At 30.4% G+C, this 20,345-nt stretch overlaps 1 protein-coding gene across 2 annotated transcripts in view; it reads left to right on the top strand.

Moving 5' to 3' along the window:
* The window catches only part of Fim (plastin-2 fimbrin), a 28,507-nt gene extending 10,640 nt beyond the window's left edge, over positions 1-17,867 (top strand). Inside the window, exons 1-4 of one of the 2 annotated variants that reach the window (XM_018448179.1) lie at positions 10,628-10,746; positions 13,487-13,917; positions 14,275-15,487; positions 16,823-17,867. In XM_018448179.1, the coding sequence (XP_018303681.1) occupies positions 10,672-10,746; positions 13,487-13,917; positions 14,275-15,487; positions 16,823-17,023 (1,920 nt within the window). In that variant the 5' untranslated portion in view covers positions 10,628-10,671 and the 3' untranslated portion in view covers positions 17,024-17,867. Of the gene's footprint in view, positions 1-10,627; positions 10,747-13,486; positions 13,918-14,274; positions 15,488-16,822 lie in introns of those variants that run through there. The other variant, XM_018448180.1, reaches the window with a different exon arrangement.
* The last annotated feature ends 2,478 nt before the right edge of the window (positions 17,868-20,345 follow it).

Here is a 20,345-nt window from a genome sequence, read left to right as displayed (position 1 = left end):
GATTTGACTGCGTGACAGTGTTGAGTATCGTCATATTTTAATCGTGCACAACTCCATTTCACTCGCTTACTCTTTTGTCATCTAATTGAAATTCTTTATTTTTGCATCAGCAAAAGAAATAAATAGATCATGCATTGGAGTGAAAATAACATTCACGAATGTTGACTGCATAAATATCATATCGCCCGTAATACCCGCCTCTTTTTAAATATAAAACCTTATTATTAACCTGTGTTTGTCATGAAACAATGCTGCGAATTATAAATAAACATAGAATAAGCACACGAATGTGTAGAAAGAAAACAAAGCAGATAGAAAATAATAAAATTCTCACGTTACTTTTCTAATTGCGCACTCACTGTTCCGTACAATAATTTTTTCCGTTCCTTAATTTAATCACGCGAAACATACGCGTTGGTATGCTAATTGTTCATGGCTTGATATTTAATTAATTTCACAGTACTAGATAACTAGAGAATACTAGAGAATGAATCCCGCACGTAATTCCGGATCCTTAACACTTAGACTTATTAGGTAGATTAAATTAGATTCGACTTAATAGGACAGACTCCTGACATGAAAATTTATTTGCACGCATCCGTCCATCGGTCGTCCTACATCGTCGTTGTCGTTATTGTCATCGTGTTCATCGTTTTATCATTTTCTCGCAACTAATTATTAGTACAGCTAATATCAGAAGTGGAAGTCGTGGTCTACCCGCGGTACAAATTCTTCATCAAATGCTGCAAGGACAGTGTAGACATATTGTCCAGTTTTTCTTTTTGCGCAGAGCTCAAGGAAGGAAAGAGTTTTACATGACGGAAATATCAAATTAATAAAACGTCGTCGTAGACGATGCTTCTGACAAGCTCGAACTCTGTGGATTGACAACTTGCGAAACTGTCACATATTAAAATTGTGAATACTAACAATAAGTGAATATAAGATATGCGACTGATGTTTGCTTATATTTTATATAAACATACGACGTTCATTTTCTGAAGGCAATTTTATAGTCAGTATGCAATTATTATAAAAATATGGTTTTAATTTTTTATTATTATAAATATAGGGTTTTAATTAAAATTGTGATAAATTATTTATTATTATTTTTAGTATTCTTATATAAAATTATTGTGTTCGCGATTGATTAATTATACATGATTGTATCAATTTAATTTTAATCACTATAATTAGATATGACTTAAAAGAAGTTAATGACATATAATAGTATTTAGACTGTAAAAAGTGCAGTGTTTAAAATGTTTCCGTTTAAAACATCTTTGCAAAACAAAAGTTTAATAATAAAAGATACTTCAATTTTAAATGTTTTAGTGTTTTAAATCCAAACACACAGTGCTTTGTTTATTGTGAAAAGTTTAAAACTAAACATCTTTAAGCGTTTAAAAAACGGAGACAAGAATAAAATATTTTTATATCTTAAAATTAAACGCTTCTTTTATGAGTATATATTATACAATTTAGTCTCAATCTTTAAAATCATTTTTTTTTATACCTACTTATTATATCTTTTATTTACAGATTTACGTATGTTATTGAAATATTTTATTCGCGATCCATTCTGCGATGAATCATATATATAAGTATCGATCTTTCGATTACTTGAAAATGATAAATCGTTATCTTAATATAATAACGACAAAATAACACCTTATATGGGGAATATAAATTTTTTGAGAAAATGTATAATAGTTACTATTAATAAAATATTTTATGCTTGTGATGTTATTCATGGCGCCGTCGCGTCCGCGTCAGGATGATAACTGGGGATGATGATTCGGGAAGTTGAAATTGATAACGTCGGAAACACAGTTTACGATTATAGAAAAAACACTCGGCTATCGATCTTGCTTAAGAGTTCGTGAATGACGTGAGTCACACTGTCGGAACTTGCGAATGTTTGATTTGACGTCACTGCTCATTACATTTGGATTCGATGATTCATTAAGCGATCGTGCCGATTTCACTTCCGTAACTTTCATAACGAGTGTGCTTTACCTAGATCATGTTTGATGTTGCTTCTTTGATTGTTTCATCCGTTTTCTCCATTATGCAATGTATAATGTATCCATGTGATGCATAATAATAGCTTTAATACGCTGTTAAGTTTTATAAAAAAGAAATTTATGACAATAAATCAAGTTTAAAAGTCATTTTTATTTTTTTCGTCGCTTTTTTTCTCTTAGAAGCTGAAGATGAGATTATTAGAATCTATTTCTAATAGTAACTGATTTCTAATAGTAACGATGACGCAAAATATTGTTTTGTTTTTAAACTCTTTTCTTTTTAAACACCTTCTTTTAGGTGAGTAATTAAATGCAGAATAATTTTTTTATCAGATAAGTAATTGTTTGCTTTTAAATATACATATATATATATATACGAATGAATAACATACAAAGAAAAAAAATTACTAATAATCTAAGGTTCATGAGTCACCATTCACAAATTATGTCGCGTCGGTATATATATATATATATATATATATGCTTCCATAATGATCTGTAATGTTTCGCGAGAAAGAAAATCAGTGAATTAACTCGTACGTGATCTTGAGTCATTGAAAAGATTATTGTGGTCATCGTTTGCGTTGATCATTGATTCTAGAAAATGAAATCATGTAAAGGAATATTTCAATGATTCACGATTCATGAAAATGATATTACACAATAACGCGTACATTTTGAGATTTAAAATCCAATAATAATAATAATATATTATTAAATGGAGCGCTTATATATAGTGAACTCTTTATGAATTATTTTATTCATTAATCATAATCTAAATGTCTATTTAACTATATATTTAATCTACCTTTATGATATTTTTTATGATTGCATTTCATACATTTTTTCAATGTGATTACTAATTTGCACATATAATTATACAATGGGAGAAGAATCATAGATGCTAAGTCTGTAAACGCTGAGGCACATGTCGATCAATTTACTTGCCACTGCGAGTGATAGGCCATTCGTATAATTTATGCCTGTCATTAACCCTGATATTGCGTCAAGTCTTACTTTCGCAAATGCGAGTTGCGAATCATATCGTGGATCAAGCAGTGTAATATGAGAGCGCCGGAGTAAAATGTGATGTCGTTGTAAAATAAAATCGCCTGAGCCGGTACTTATCAACTTGCGCGAGATGCAATGACAGGTGTACGTCAGCAAACCTGCAGTATATACATATATTATACGATATACACATACACATATATGTACATATATACAGGATGTCGCGCAATTTTTGGCCAAGCGCTTTTGTGTAAATAGAATAGACTAAACTGAGTTGAGTAGTCCTCTACCATTTTGCAATTTTCGCAATGGTTAACAAGATATTAATTACTAAAAATTGTCGAAAATTGCAAAATGGTAGAGGACTTTCCGACTCAGTTTAGTTCGCTCTATCTACACAAAAGCGTTTGGCCAAAAATTGCGGGACACCCTGTATATGTACATATGTGTGCGCATTGACATCAAAAGTGCATACCCAACCGCAATAGCACCATCGATGGCAGTGAACATTTGCTCCTAAAGCTGTTCATTGCGGTTGTCTTGTGTCAGCATTGCGGCTGGCGATAACACATCCTGCAGTATATCTGGTTTCCGTTTCAAAATAAGATTTCATTATGAGAATATTATACGTAAGAGCTCACTGGATCAATTTTTTTAGTTGACAGATTATAAGAATTGAAAAGTTTAATCTAATTTGTTTTGCTGGCATTTTATTTTTGTTTTCTTTTATATTTATTTTTAATTTAAAGAGATTTTGAAGGGATTTTAGTGCATTATCTTATGTACTTCATTTTCTTTTTGACTTGAGGTTTTAAAAAATTGGAATTGGGTCTTTTAAAACCAATTTTTGAATTAAATATTATTCCAAATATATGTATATTCTCTTATAAAGTTAATCTATTGATAAATATAAATGAAATATTAAGCTGGACGTTAGAAGTCGGTATCAGATTTTAAGTTGCGCAATAATAACTTCGATCATGACTTACTGGGATAATGTGAGAATTTTGAAGACTGAGAAATATTATAACAAACTATTAATGTCAGAGATGTTTTACATTAATCGTCAATCCAAATGGTCTTAATATGCAAACAGACACAGAGGCGTTAAACCACGGTTACATAGAAATTCTCAATAAATTGTAATATGATTATTTTTATAATTGACCGACATTTCTTTTATCGTTACACAGATCTTGATGTCTTAAACGGTTATTATTTGACTAACTTCTGACAATACTGAAAAAACTTCTAACAAATATGATTCTCTTTTCTTGTTTTTAGATTTTAATTAATTTTTTCTAACTTTAATTTATCTAATTATCTTTGACAATTGTGAATTATTTAATTTATTGATTGGATTGACGATGTTTGGATCTGCGTGCGATTGCTGTAAGGTGAGCTTTGCCATCATACATAAAAAAATTTCAACTTTCCATTCTTTATAAAATTCTGTTGCAATTAATAGCTTGAGATTCACTACCTGCTTTGCACTCAACTTTGCAATTGGTTGGCACATCAGATAATGTTGAGGATGGTCGTTTCTCACCACATTTCCATTGCAACTGTATAATGAGAAGTCAGAACTGCGATTTTGCGATACACATTTAGTGTGATAAGCAGTAATTTTTATTAAGATCTACACTGCTGAAGATGGCTCAAAGCGTGAGCCGAAACGTACAAATTTAATTCATTTGTTAATACTAATTTATTATTGCGCAACTTAGAATCTAGCGCCTACTCCTAATGTCCAGCTTAATGTTTCATTTATATTTATCATTGTATTAATTAAAGGAGTCTTTAATTTTATTTGTTTTTATATACTTGCAATTGTTAATCCGTGGATAATTTTATATATTATTTTCCCATTAATTATTAGATATCAAATGACGGATTAATTATCTATTTTATATTTCCTAATGATAAAATACAATTATTAAAATAAATTCATAAATATCCAGGTATGGAAAAAAGTGATAAAATAGACAAATAGAAGAATATATAAATAATGAAAATTCGATGAAAGAATTATGCTAGAATATTTGTTTATAATATTTGTTACATCTTTCCCATACACATATTACTGGTAATTAATTTATGATTAGACCTGCGTATTTTTATAATTGCGTATAATTAGACGTCGTAAAAATCTCACTGTTTCTTCATACTCACTGTTGAATAAATAGCTTTTTACTTAACAATGTACATAATTTTTATGAACTCAGTAGCGAAAGATTTAAGTTGGTCATAAAATTTTATGCGCTTTCCTCCGTATTCGTATTTTCCATTTATTTCACTAAATAATTGTAGGTAATTAGAAACCATTATGTTGCATATGTAAATATCATAAGATATGCATTTCTACTCTCTGCTTCTTTACGATATAATTTGTATATTAAAATTATTTTTTATTGCATCCGGTTTTACGAAATTTTTCCATATTGACGTTAAATTTTTTCTTGATATTTATATTATTTGTTATAATAAATTAGCCCTCGGTCAGAACGTATGTATCTCAATTGGAGTGCCCGTACGCGCGCACGTATGACAATAAAACAAAACAATCTTAAATCGTGTGTAAATCTAGTTATATATGATACTATGGCGGCGCGAGATTGCTCTTAAAATGTTTCGTATGTAAATACATGTTATTTAAATCGATGTAAGAGACTATCAAAAACTACGAGAGCATATCCTTTGAACTATTTCCCTCCAAGCCGTTCAATTATCACCACTTGAACCAAAGCGCCTTGCGTAAACTTTTTACTACTCCTTGGTGGCGCCCATCAAGCGGATAAAGCTTTCAACGTTGTGTAATTATTCACCCTGCAGTGAGACATTATTCGACCCGACGATCGCAAACATATCTTAATAACATGCACGCGGATTAAAATTATAAAGTCCTTAAAAGAGGATGAGCTATCACAACAAAATAATTATCACCGATGTGCTTTTTAAATATTTTTTGCTACTAGGATATACATATATTATAAAGATACAGTAATAATTTTATACGTTGTTACTTTGAAGCATTATATCTTTATCGATGTCTTTTTACGGTATCTTGATCATACAATTATGTCACATACATACAGTTGTGTATGATACATTGGCAATTTATTATCAATGTAAGGTATGCTTCGCGCGATAATGATATGTACATATATAACTTTATAAGAATAGTGTTCATATATAAGTTTATAATAACGAAGAGCGTGTGAGTAGCCTCTGGAAATTGCGACAACGAGATGACGCTATCGAAAAAGTATTGAGATCAAGGTCAATGTCACGAACTTATATGTATAGCGAGACAATCTCTTGCCTCTCAACACCACATGTTCTCAGGAGGAATATAATTATGCATGAGAATCATTCGAGGTAGTAGAGAAATTATTAATTAGCGTACGCTGAGAACAGAATAATTTATAATTAATGAGCGCAATATTTAAATAGCTTATTTTACACTTTCTTTTACCTTGCTTTTTATTTAAATATTAAATTGAGAAAAATGTTGTAATATCGAGAAATTTATATTGTCCGTTAATTTTAATCATCAAAGTTCATTCGACTTACAGTTTTAAAAGAAGAATTTAATTACTAACCTTCGAGCGCATGTATTTTAATGACGTTTAATCGTTATCTTTCATGTGTGCGAGATAACGCGTTATTTAGTATATAACTGTTACTTCAGCGACTTTAGTGGTCGCATGGTATTTCACTTAAGAAGCAAATTAGTATTGTTATTGATCAGTAGATATCGTTTAGTCATATATTCTTCCAATGACTAACCGCAATGATTTGGAATTCCGTCAGCGATGGTCATGCAAATTCTGTGCAAGGCGTGTCTAGGTCATCTCAAGTGTTTTTTTTTCTGATTTGGTTGATAATATGATAATATGATGGTATTGATAATATGATAATAAGTGCATATTAATATTAGTTGTCTAATAAAAATAATTTTTTACATATTATACTGCTTATTTTAATTACGAAATAAATTTATATCCATTTTTTATTTTTGTTATAAAAATCGAAAAGATTTGTTCTTTCCTATGCAATATATAGAGTTTGGATTTTATAAATTAAAGCCTTGGGAGGTTTCAAATGGGAGGTTTGTCCATCTATTAGTTTCGAATGATGTAGTAATCTTCCTCTCGAATTCAATGTGCACACGTAGGAGGAATCTTGAGATGACGTAGCGATAGGATTGCCTTGGAAGCGAGAAAATCGAATAGTCGATTGTGAGGCGTTCGTAGAATTGCATTTACTCGTCATGGTCGTTTAGTTCATTCTTAGACATGTCCACGTGGAAGTAACGCGCATGCAAATTTTACTCTTTCTAATTATTATTACGAATAACATTATTTCTCATAAAATACGTTGTCTGTCTCTTAAAATCAATTAAAAATCAATTATCAATAGATAATACTTTGAGATCATTTTGTTGATAATCGTCACTAAGTTTAATAAAAAATAAGGAAGATAAGATAAAGATCGTCAGTTCTGATCAAATCTATTCGAGGATAAATATCAGGAAAACTATATCTGTAATTTTAACAAAGTTATAATTGCTTAAATATTTGCGATGTTGGCAAAAACGACCGTTGAAAATTGCATCAGCCAATTAATAATTAATGTTCGCGTCTCGACGACGCTTTTCACTGACCTCGCGTCTCTTTGTTACATCTTATTTAAAAAATTTCGTCTTTATCATTTATCTCGCGCAATGAAGCCATCATCCGAGTAACGTGCCGAGGAGTATATACATTGTTGTTATTACGGCACATTAAGGCCAATATTATAACTCGTTTTCGCATAATGAACGTAGGCACTCGCTCTAATCTTGTGATTGTGTATTAACGTATCGCGCGTACCGACGCGATGCACCGCTATATTAATTCTTTCTTTTCTTTCCACGCGGTAATTTAATCGTGATTTCCGCGGATAAACACGGGACGGGGACATAGTGTGCAATGCGATGCCGGGCGAAACCAGTTCCCAGAATAAAAGCGAAAGAAGAGAGAGATGTCTGACCCCGGGGGGAGTGTGTTCTCGATTCTACAGGGTGTCCCGTAATCTATCCTCCGAATCCGAATAATGGAGTGAACGGCTTTTTTTGTACTTTATCCAAATAGATATATTTCGAGAAAAAAGTACGCTTCGTATAAGAGTTATCTGGTCAGATTTAATACAGGGAAAACGTGAGGCTGCAGCTTGTTTAATGAACAGTTCCATAGGCTGTGCAAAAGAAAAAAAATTTGTATAATTGATACTTTCAAATGCAAATTGGTTCATGGTGCTCATGTTTTACGAAAAAAACAAATAATTATTAGAAAGAGGTTTTTATGTTCATGATAAACAAGATATGACGAGTAATCTTTTTAAATAACTTGTTTGTTTATCAGAAAGTAACTTTGATTCGTATATTTCTTTCGAATTATCAAATGTTTTCGCTCTGTTAATCTTTTACTTACAATATAACTTTTTTCCGAAACACCAATAGAATTATTACGTATCGCATATTGATTCATTGAAAAAAGTGAAAAGTGTTATCTCATATATTATGAGATAACGACGTCATACGAACATAGTAAAAACTTGTTCACTTTGGTACTTTATCAACGGCAGGTGTGCACTTTAATATGGTGTACATTATATATACCAGCTGCTTGAAACTATACACGTGTTTGCCCGAAGGCAATACATGCGTGGAGATTACCAGAAAAAGCAAAGAAGTGTTACCACGCACATATAATAAAGCGTAGATATTAGTAATCAAACTTTTAGTAAAATGTATTATTTAAATCCATATTAAATTATTCTACTTACATATACAAATTATATTTTACTCATTTTTCCTCTTCGCTATTCAATGCTGATTTATGTTTATTCTAAATGTTTGTGACTTTTTGTTCTTACTAAGTCTAAATTTATCTCAATAATAACGTATTAGTGTTTTTAACTTGATCGTTTCTCTCATCATTGTGATAATAGCGATTTGATAATAGCACGTTTTTTATTTGATCATTTTTCTCATCATTACAATGATTTGATATACTGTTGAGGAAAAATAAAAAGAAGATTATTCCAAGCGAAACGGCGCGCATTCACGATCAATTGATTTTCATTTGCTATTCGTTTTTCGGATTCTACTGTATATGCGATGATACGCGCGAAAGACGCGCGTTCTCGGCTGATGCGTCCATAAATTGCACGATTTTGTTGCATCGTGACAATGCTATGTAACTCGTCGGGGAAACGAAAGAATGACAGGAAGCATGTATTTTCACGAGGAAACGTTACGACAGAGTAAATGTTCAGTTAGCGGACTTTTACTCCCTTTTCCGTCGCCGAGTTCTCGCTCATAGATTGATGATACGTCCGTTATGTATACGGAAAAACTTCGAAGAAGTACCTTTCTTGCGTTTCACATTTTGCATGCTCCCATGACGAAGTGAAAGATAATTTTATGAGAAAATGAAAAGTATAGCTATTATATCGACATAAAAGGAAATGCATCACATTCTTTAACTTTGTTATTCGATTCTTCTTCTTTGTATTACACATAATGAATATTAATATAAATATATACAAAAAGTAATATTAAATATAAAAAATTTACGTATATATATTACATACTATAGATACTTGATGTATTTTTTATATGTATAGTTTCATGTTCTTCGATAAGCATGAAACTAGATAACGTATCTGTTTTTTGTCATAAAGTATCATTAGAATTATTATTGCTATTCCATAAAAATGTTTATATTTTTCGTGATTTTTGCAGTATTTTTAATACCGCAGAATTTCCATTAAATCAAATGTATATAAAGTTGGATATGTTTTTTGAACGATGCAACCATATGTATTGTAAATATTTCCCGACATTTATTCTATTATCGATGTTAAAACACGATAAAAATTTGGTTATTTAATTATGTTACTGTAAACGTATTATAGTTATGCGTTGATGAATTTATATACCAGATGCTTAATCAGAAAACCGTGAAACTCGCCTCAAGGAACTTGCCGTCTTTTTCGTAACGAATGACGTTTAATTTGGTTAGACGAAATGAGAATGATAAAAAAATCATTCTTTTCGACACTTTTTATAATATTGTTTTAAATTTATATAACTTTTTCTTGGCTTGTACAATAGTTAAAATTTATTGTTAGAAAGTATATTATAGTTATAATAGTGTATTATAATACACTTTGATATAAATCTTATTACAAATAAAAGATTAATGAAACTCATAAATTTAAAAAACATTAATTAGGAAGAAGAGCTAATGTGAGAGTCAAATACGATTCTCGATGTGTAAAATAAAACGACTTATACAATACTCTCTCGCAAAAGTTTTTCAATTTTTAGGTATATAAAATATATTTTATTTTAAATTATTTGATTGATTATGATCATATATGATAAGATCATGATAATATTTTTAAATGTTATTGTGTTATCACAATCGATTGATGCTTCTAGGGATTTTCTATTCAATAAATTGTTCCACTTTGTCGCGCGATCGATAAAACTGATAAATCCTCGATGATAGTTTCAGTATGTTCTAGTCTGTCGTAACAGTTTGACCCTTTTTCTACGAGACGAAATCTGTTTTTTCTCAACATGGAAATTTGTAAGATGAAAAGATGGGACGTCGTGCTAGAGTACTCTAAAGATTTCCGAGAGCTATTTAAGTTAGTGAGTGCACTCAGCTTCCATTTTCTTTAATTTCTTTAGCTTAGATTCTAACACATCTTCGATAAATTTTGTGTGATAAACGTTCAAACAGAAATGGGTAGAAAGAATAATAATTTTAAAATTCTTTTCTACCAATATAATTTTTTTTCTGCTAGATTAATCTTGTATAATTTAAAAAGAAGCGACATTAGAGGCTTAGATTTTCTATATATGTACGAAGAATATAAATATTAATTAGCTGACGGTACGTATACTTTCGGGGGCATTTCTCATAAAGAACTGCCGAGTAACTCCAATGCAAGTCCATCATCATCTCAGAAATACACCGCTTACATTTATGTCATTACCGTATGCTCATTGTTCTCGTGTAAAAATGTAATGTCTGCGAATGATGCATAGATATATTTGCGGATTTTCTAACGGAATTTTTCATGACCTGAATTACTTTTGTGCCTTGTGACTTTATGAGAATTGCGTGTAGATGCATTTCTTGTGTAATCCATTTCTTATGGGATTTTAACGGTAGACGTACAATTATGCGAAAACGTAGACGTATAATTAAAATAATCTTGCAAATTGTTTATTTTGTATTATTCGTTATGATTAAATTTAAATTAATTTAAACAACAAAACTTCAAAACAGAATAAATGTGCAATGCTTGTCAATTTATTATTTGAGTATAATTTATAAATTAAAATCATAAATTATATATAAAGTTTATATTTCTTTTTCTGTTTCTTGCAAAAGAAAATTAATGAGTTTATTATATTTACCAGATTAAAAAACTCTCTGAAATTGATAAGGTGTTTCACATTCATTTCATTCTAATTATCCCTTAGTATTCGCAACACTTTATGAAATTTGTTGATATTTGATACGAGTCTTAATTAATAAATTAATTATATTTTATCTATATGTACACAATCATCCTCTTTCATAATGAATATATATCTTTTCTGCGTGACAGAAATCGCGTTGCGAAAAAATTATTGCCATATATTGCACAACGTTATCAAGAGTGATATTGCTGCAAGTTTGATTTTATCAGACATTATCTAATATTATCATCACTCAGCAGTAGCTATACGAAAAATTAGTATAAATGAAGATAAAAGAAAAAGTTTTGTTTCTCTTGTTAATCACATTGATATCAATGCAGTTGATATCAACACAAAGAGAATTTCTTAATTAAATGCCGTAGTCGAATAAGGGGGGCAAAAATGTCTCAGGATCAAAAAAATTCGAAACTTTTTAAATGAAAAGGACATATCAAGGAACTGATTTAGGCGCAGTATTAATTTTTAATATACATTGCACGTATATGAGAGATATCGCATAATTGTTGAATTTTTTAATTAAAATATCATATCATCGAATATATGTATCTAAAAATTTTGAAAAAAGTATATGTTATAAAGAAGTTAGAGACTAACTTAGAAAAAAAATAAGAGTTGGCGGAGTTTACTGTAAGACTAAAAAAAGAATTAAAATATTTATTAAACATGAAATTCATAGTGATACCTTTCGAATACATTCACGAAATTTTTTGGTAGAAGATTTGTTGGTATCTTTAACATATATTTTTTTCAAATTTTTAAAATTGATACTTCATAGTTGAAAAAAATAAAATATCGCAATTAGCATTAAATAACGTAATGTTCACTGTGATATTCTTTGAGTATCATTATGAAAATTTATTGATAAAGCACTTACGTTGATATTTTTAACGTATATTTTTTTCAAATTTTTAAAATTGATATTTTATAATTAAAAAAATAAAAATTAGTATTTATAAGTTATTTACTTGGTTAATCCATATTATAACATTGCACATTTATTAATTTTATATTCATCTTTATTAACATTTACACATATATTTGTATATTACAGATTATATTTATGTATATATTTTACATACATATATATAAATACATTTGTATACATTTATACATATTTTACATATTTATACATAAACATTACATTTTAATCGTCATCGCTATTTTCTTCAATTGTAGTAATAATTTCTTCTTTCTTAAAAAAAACTACTTAAAATTTCATGGTCTTGGAATTTTTGCCAAATATCTTGCATAAGAAAGATAATAAATGATTGAAGCTATATGAGCACAAGAACCAATTGTCCTCCGGCCATTTGCACATTCACAACAATATCTTTTAATATTATCGCCACCAATACCATTAGGAACGTATTCGATAAAACATCTATTGGTGATATGACATGATTGAACTTTCAGTTTAAATATGTTATTTTAATCTTTTACGTATTGCACGTTTAATAAGCCTTCATCATTAAGCATTTCAGCCAAATATGAAATCGATTGTTTAAGTTCCAGTGATAAGATCCAGTAAAGAATATTTTGAGATCAGTAAATGACATTTCAGGAAAGTTTAACAGTTCATCGGACAAAATGTTTTGATACGGAAGCTTTTTTCTTAATCAATCTTTTTCCTCGACTTTTACAGATAATGTGTTTAAATTCAGCAATTATGATTCTCTCATATACGTGTATATTAAAAATTAATACTGCGCCTAAATTAGTTTCTTGATATGTCCTTTTCATTTAAAAAATTTCGAATTTTTTTTAGCCTGGGGCACTTTTGCCCCCCCTTATTCATCCTTTAAAAGGATAAATGTTTTGTATGATTTCTAAAATGTGTTTTTCATGATGCAATTTTATCGAATTTTCGATGAAAAGACTAACGATTTCTTTTCTCGGATAGATTGATGCGAATGGAGATGGTTTCATCAATGTTACCGAGTTGCGAAATGCTTTGGACGTTTGCGGCTTCAAAATGCCGGGCTACAAAGTGCGTCAGATGATCGAGGAATACGATGATAAGCAGCGGTTGGAACACAAAGGTCGGCTCTCCTTCGAGGAGTTCGAAAAGCTCTGCAAGGAACTCAAGGCCAATGAATTGGGCTCCACGTTCAAGCAAGTCGTGTCGAAAAAGGAGAACCTTGAGACTTTGGGTGGAATTTCCGAGGCGTCTAGTGAAGGAACCACGCATTCTGTCAGGCTCGAGGAACAATTAGCATTCAGCGATTGGATAAACACTAATCTGTCGCACGATCCTGACTTGAAGCACCTGCTGCCTATCGATCCCGAAGGAAAGGCGCTCTATGATAAGGTCAAGGATGGCATATTGCTCTGGTGTGTACAATGTATTATTATCCACAATCCTACGTTATCTCTTTTTGTCATTATTTCTATAATACATATAAACTGTCCTAAATACATTATTATCGATATATTTAAAAATCGAATAAAGGAATTTATTTTTATTTTCGAATTATTCTAAAATTTTATTGAAATCTATTTTTTTTAATATTTAAATTGATAAATAATGTCATTAAGTAATAAAAAATGTAACTGGAACTAACAAGCATGCATAAATTTCGATTAATTTCTAAATATATAAATAATATTGAAATTCTATCAATTTATCTTACGATTAATAAATGATTCTAAAATCGATTAACTTTCAAAAATTAATTTTGCATCTTTCAGTAAAATAATCAATCATTCTTGCCCGGACACCATTGACGAGCGCACAATCAACAAGAAAAATCTGACGTTGTACAAGAAGCATGAAAACTTGACACTAGCTCTGTCTTCAGCGCAAGCTATTGGCTGCAACATCATAAACATCGATGCCCATGATCTCACCAAAGGTTCGCCCCATTTGGTGCTAGGTTTGCTCTGGCAGATCATCCGAATCGGCTTATTTAACCAGATCACTCTCGAGAACTGCCCTGGTTTAGCTACTCTTCTGCAGGAAGGTGAACGAATCGAAGATTTGTTGAAGTTATCTCCGGAGGCCATTCTTCTCAGATGGGTGAACCATCACTTGGAGAATGCTGGCATCGCCAGGCGGTGCAACAACTTCCAATCTGACATTACGGATTCTGAGATTTATACTTATCTCATCAAACAAATCGCACCCAACTCGGCTGGTGTTACCTTGGAAGCCTTGATGGAACCGAATCACATGTCTAGGGCGGAAATTATGCTTCAACAAGCCGCAAAATTAGGCTGTCGTACTTTTGTGACGCCTAGCGATGTTGTGAATGGTATTTATAAACTCAACTTAGCCTTCGTCGCCAATATGTTTAACAATTACCCTGGATTAGATAAGCCAAAAAGCAACATCGAAGGTTTAGAATCTTTAGAGGAGACGCGAGAGGAAAAGACCTATAGAAATTGGATGAACTCAATGGGCGTAACGCCACATGTTAATTGGCTTTACTCAGATCTCGCTGATGGTCTGGTGATCTTTCAGTTATACGATATCATCAAGCCAGGCACTGTAAATTGGAATAAGGTGCACAAGAAATTCACAAAACTTCGAAAGTTTATGGAGACATTAGAGAACTGCAATTACGCTGTTGAGTTAGGTAAGCAGATGAACTTCTCGCTTGTGGGCATTGCCGGGCAGGATCTCAACGATGGAAATGCAACCTTAACGTTGGCTCTGATATGGCAATTGATGAGATCATACACGTTGTCGATTCTGACATCTCTAGCTGGAACTCAGGGAAGTACCGTAGAAAAAGAAATTATTCAATGGGTGAATTCTAAACTCCAGGCAGCTGGAAAAAGCAGTATCAAGGGATTCCAGGATTATTCAATAGCGGATGGCAAAGTCGTCCTCGATCTCATCGAAGCAATCAAGCCCGGTTCGGTTAATTACAATCTCATTAAGGAGGGTGGAACTGAACATGTAAGATTTCTGCTTTTACTTCTCGATTATTAAGAGCTTGTATTCTCAGTTAATATCAAAGTTAGTTTGATTTGTATTGTAATAACTACTTCTATAGATATGATCGATCGTATCACATTTATGCTATGCTTACCTTTGTTTCACATTATATCATTGATATCGAGCTTTGCCAGCCTTAATTCATAATGCAAGTTAATTAAATCTTACAAGACTTTAAATATAGCACAAAAATAATTTTAATAAATTTGAATCAAATATTGTTCAAATTTTTTTTTATTTTAAAGAAGATACTGATCATATAATATTATGAAAGGAGGAAATAAGATCTCAAAAACTTTTGCGGATTTCTATTCTTTTATGACTTATCGGTAAAATTTAATAAATCCAAGTCAATCTCAGATTTTTGTTTTGATTGATAAAAATAATCTGTAATTGCATAAAGTTGTTAGCAAGCCAAACGCTCATTACATATATATGTTAATAGAAAAACACTTGTCCCTATTAATTATCTACATATTCAAATAATCTATACTCACAAATCGTTTCCTTCAGTCTTCACATATCTGTCTTCATGACCGTAGATATTATATTAGCCGTATCTATAATTAATGTTTAATAAATTAGAAATTTTTCTCCTATATTGCTCATGGAAATTTAAAGCAGTGTTGTCACAGACCTGGAAAACCAAGAAAAGTCAGGGAAATTGAAATTGGTTATGGAAAACCGGAAAAAGTCAGGGAAAATATAAAAGAGATCTATTCCAAATCATTTTTATAATTTTTTAAATATTATGTCTGACGTTTTTTTTATAGTCAAATATGTTCAAAACTCGTGCACTTTAAACGATTTAAAAAATTAATTACAATTTATATTTTATTCAGTAATTTTATTTGATTGCTCTTTTTCGTCATAACTGCAGTCTTTTTTCCAATACTAATTTATTTTTTGTTGGCTTGAATTTGCCCCCAAAATTTTATTATGCTACTAAGCTTCTTTTGCGTTTTTAATAATATAAGCTAGCTTTCTTACAATCCTCGATTCTAAATGTTAAAATTAAATTTTTTTACATACATATTTTATTATGTTAAAATTTTATTTATATTATAATATATATAATATATATAATATTATATATTTTATATTGGGGGGTCATGGAAATTTCCTATTTTTATCTGGAAAAACCTGGAAAAATCAGGGAATTTTAAAATTCATTTTCTGTGACAACCCTGTGAAAGCTAATCAATTACACAAAAATGTGGAACATTCTAGTCTAGATGAATCAATCCCCCATTGTTGGTGCAACTAATTAACAACTATTGTTTTTTCGTTGTGCAGGAGAATTTGGACAATGCGAAGTACGCGATATCTTTGGCGCGAAAGTGTGGTGCGCGTGTCTACGCGTTACCGGAAGACATTACCGAGGTGAAGCCAAAGATGGTGATGACGGTATTTGCCTGCCTGATGGCGATGGATTACATGCCGAACATGGACTCTGTGAAAAATCAACAGAACAACGTAGTAAATAATGGCCAATAATATCGGCATCAATCCGTCACCGCGTTGTTCCACCTAACCGTGCCGTTTACCTTTTGTATACAAGAACTTTCAATCGGATTGCGCCGCATCACGCTTCTTCCATAAGCGTAATATTTGTACATACGTAGATTAAGTTAATTTGTTTTTGAAGAGAATATTAGGGATTACTACTGCTAGGAAAAATTCTTGAAATGAGAAGGGGAACTCCTTTGGAATCTGATGAGATATCATTTGATCCCTGTTTGTTTGTTAAACGAACAAAGTACATAACAAGGAATGCTAAGATCATGTTTGATATAAGAAATTATATTATTACTATAAAGTTTAGATATTTTTTGATTAAAACGTACGAATATGTCCATATAGTCAATTAAATGTATGTGCGATATAAGATTTCCAAATTTAAAATAATTTTTAAGTAGACTATTATAAAATGGCGATAATAACTTTGGTCTAAGTATTCAAGATTTACGTTATCGAATGCCGATACTTTTCGTGCCAGAAAGTGTATTTACTTACAAGATAAGAAGAGTACAGATTGTTATGAGTAAGTCGCTTGAATCGGCACTATTTATTCAAAACACTTTTCTACTACGTGCGACTTATCGTATCTTACTGTGCAAAATGGAATTCTCCTTCTCCATTGTTTATGCAATCATATCATTCGTTTTTACATTATACATATACCACAACATCAGGTTTATATAAATCGATTTTACATCGAATACTCAAGTGAAACAAGTAGAAAACATGCTAGAAACCATTGAGAAGTATTCAAAGCGCATACTCAAAGAATATACAGGGTATTCCGGCATTAATTTTAACAATAGATTTTTTAGAAAAATTTTAATTTTGAATCTGTTAGCAAGGTCATTGATCATTGAACCTTGAAATTATTATTTATTGTAAAATGATAATTTTCACGAGTTTTCTCTTCAAAGAAAAAAACTTAATTTTTGATTTGTCAAGAAATTAAAGTTTTGTACCATTCTGTATACATTTTATGTAGATAAATCATCTTGTTTTGCAAATACGTGCTACATAGAATAATTTAACACTCAAATTACATAGTACAGTCATAAATATATACTTAACACGAAATACACACATACGTATCTGATAATCTAGATGTGTAAGAGATTTGTGATCTATTTAAATGATTATTTTATACACTCTCGGTGATTCACAGTATTCAATCAGAGGGTTATAAGTCATAATGGTCTAAAGCTTTTCGATTGATTATTTTTCTTGCACATTAATATTACATGAACGAATTTTATATCCAGCGTAATTTACAATGACTGTACAAATTATATACTTTATATTTCTTTCTCTGTGTATTGTTACACGAGAATATCGAGAATGACTTTTTATATACCTTGTCTAGCTTTAAACAAGAACTAATTCCTAAAATAGGAAGAAGAAGGCCTTTTGATACTTTTCTCATGAAATCTGCTCTCTCACTAGCGAGGCAATAGCTTCTATCGTCATTAACATGTTCGACATAATGCATATGCGAAAGGTATTAGTCGACGACTGATTGTGTACTTTGTGAATGGACGATAATGAATAATAATTATGTTGACGCACAAAAGTAATTGTAATTGTGCCATTATAAGTATTGAAATTTAAAACTGATTCTGATGATTCAATATTTACAAGATTTATAATCGAATCGTAACATACTTATGAATCTAAAACAATATTCGATAGCGATTGCTATCTGCGAATACAAAAAACGCAAATTTCTTTCGATCTTGCGTATCTTTGCAATGTGTTATTGTTACACGTAGCGTATGTAGACATAATATATAGATTCAGAAATTAATTGTTTTAAAAAAATTACTGCTTCTTTTCTAATCAAGTAAAAGTTCAGTCGCAAAATTCATTATGGATTAAAGTTCTTTCAGAAACAAACAATGTGAAATAAAACCGTAATATGAATACACAATAAGTAACGAAAAGGCCTTATCGGTCTGAGCTGGATTGAGCTAAAAATATTATATATAATAATTTATTTTTACACCATTTAATTCAACGTTGAAAACATAAAAATACATTTTTTATAAATACTATGTTTCCGTACAAATTTATATAGAACTGAATATGTATATAGATTCATACCGAAATATTATTTAAACATTATAATTCGACTCAGATTGATAAGATCTTTTAGAAATATTTTGAGATGAACTCCATTTGTATTTGTATTGCGTAATTAATTTTTTTGCTAAATTTTAAAGATTACTACTAAGAGATGGATATTAGATGAGGTTTATGAGATTTATGAGGTTAAAAATTTAGTATGCTTCTTGTATTTACAATTGTGTAGTTGACTTAGATTATGACGAATCAATTGTTAATTATAACGGACGCTAAGTGTAATTGTGTTAGAAAATGTGAGAAATTATTTACAATGAATTAAGTGCAATGCATATTATCGCGATTTGCATAAATAATTACTTCTGTATTCCAAATTAGTTTTTCGTGGATATTAAATTCATTGTCTGAAAGTATTAAAATTCATTAATGTCAAAGTTGCATTATCATTCCAAAAGGATACGAAGTAGATGCATGTGGATATGATTACAACACATATAAATACGGGAAAAAATTGGGTTAAAGCTAAAAAGTGAAATTTAATGCGACTCAAATTTAAAACACGTTTATATTAGCTCTGTGTGTGATCACGCGATTGAAAAATTCTCAAGGGCCATTTGCAATTTGAATAATTAGAATTAAGTATCGCAATCCCAGATAGCACATGATATTAATAGAACGTATATGAACGTTCTAAGAATATTGGTACATTCTTAAAATGTTCTATGAACGTTTATAAAAGGTGCTGTATGGGATCATTGAATAATTCTCAATTTATGATGATTATTGTATACGTATACATTTCATACATAAACACATACGTGCGTATACACACACATATACGCACATTTCATATTGTGTGTGTACATGAACATGCGTCCATCATTTTAGTTATAATTTAATGTATGCGTAATATAAATAAAAAAAATTTACTATGTGTACATTTACTATTTACTAAGTTTTATTGCATTACTGTTAATTAATAGTAATATTACATAATTGAACTTTTGAAGAAATAATTTTAAGAACACGCGTTTGTTTAAATCAAATTATTTTCTGTCTATTTTATTATTATATACATATTATATATATATTTCTATAATAAGCTTTTACTTTTTATATTATTTTACTCTGTTATATAAATAATACACGTGTAGTAAATTTTATATTATTTTGTATAATAGTTTTGCATTTCTAGAGTTTTTATTATTTTCTTTTAGAA

This window comes from Mycetomoellerius zeteki, unplaced genomic scaffold (genome assembly GCF_001594055.1).
Source record: "Mycetomoellerius zeteki isolate Tzet28-1 unplaced genomic scaffold, Tzet1.0 scaffold22, whole genome shotgun sequence".
NCBI lineage: Eukaryota > Metazoa > Arthropoda > Insecta > Hymenoptera > Formicidae > Mycetomoellerius > Mycetomoellerius zeteki.
This window is presented reverse-complemented; position numbering and strand designations above follow the sequence as displayed.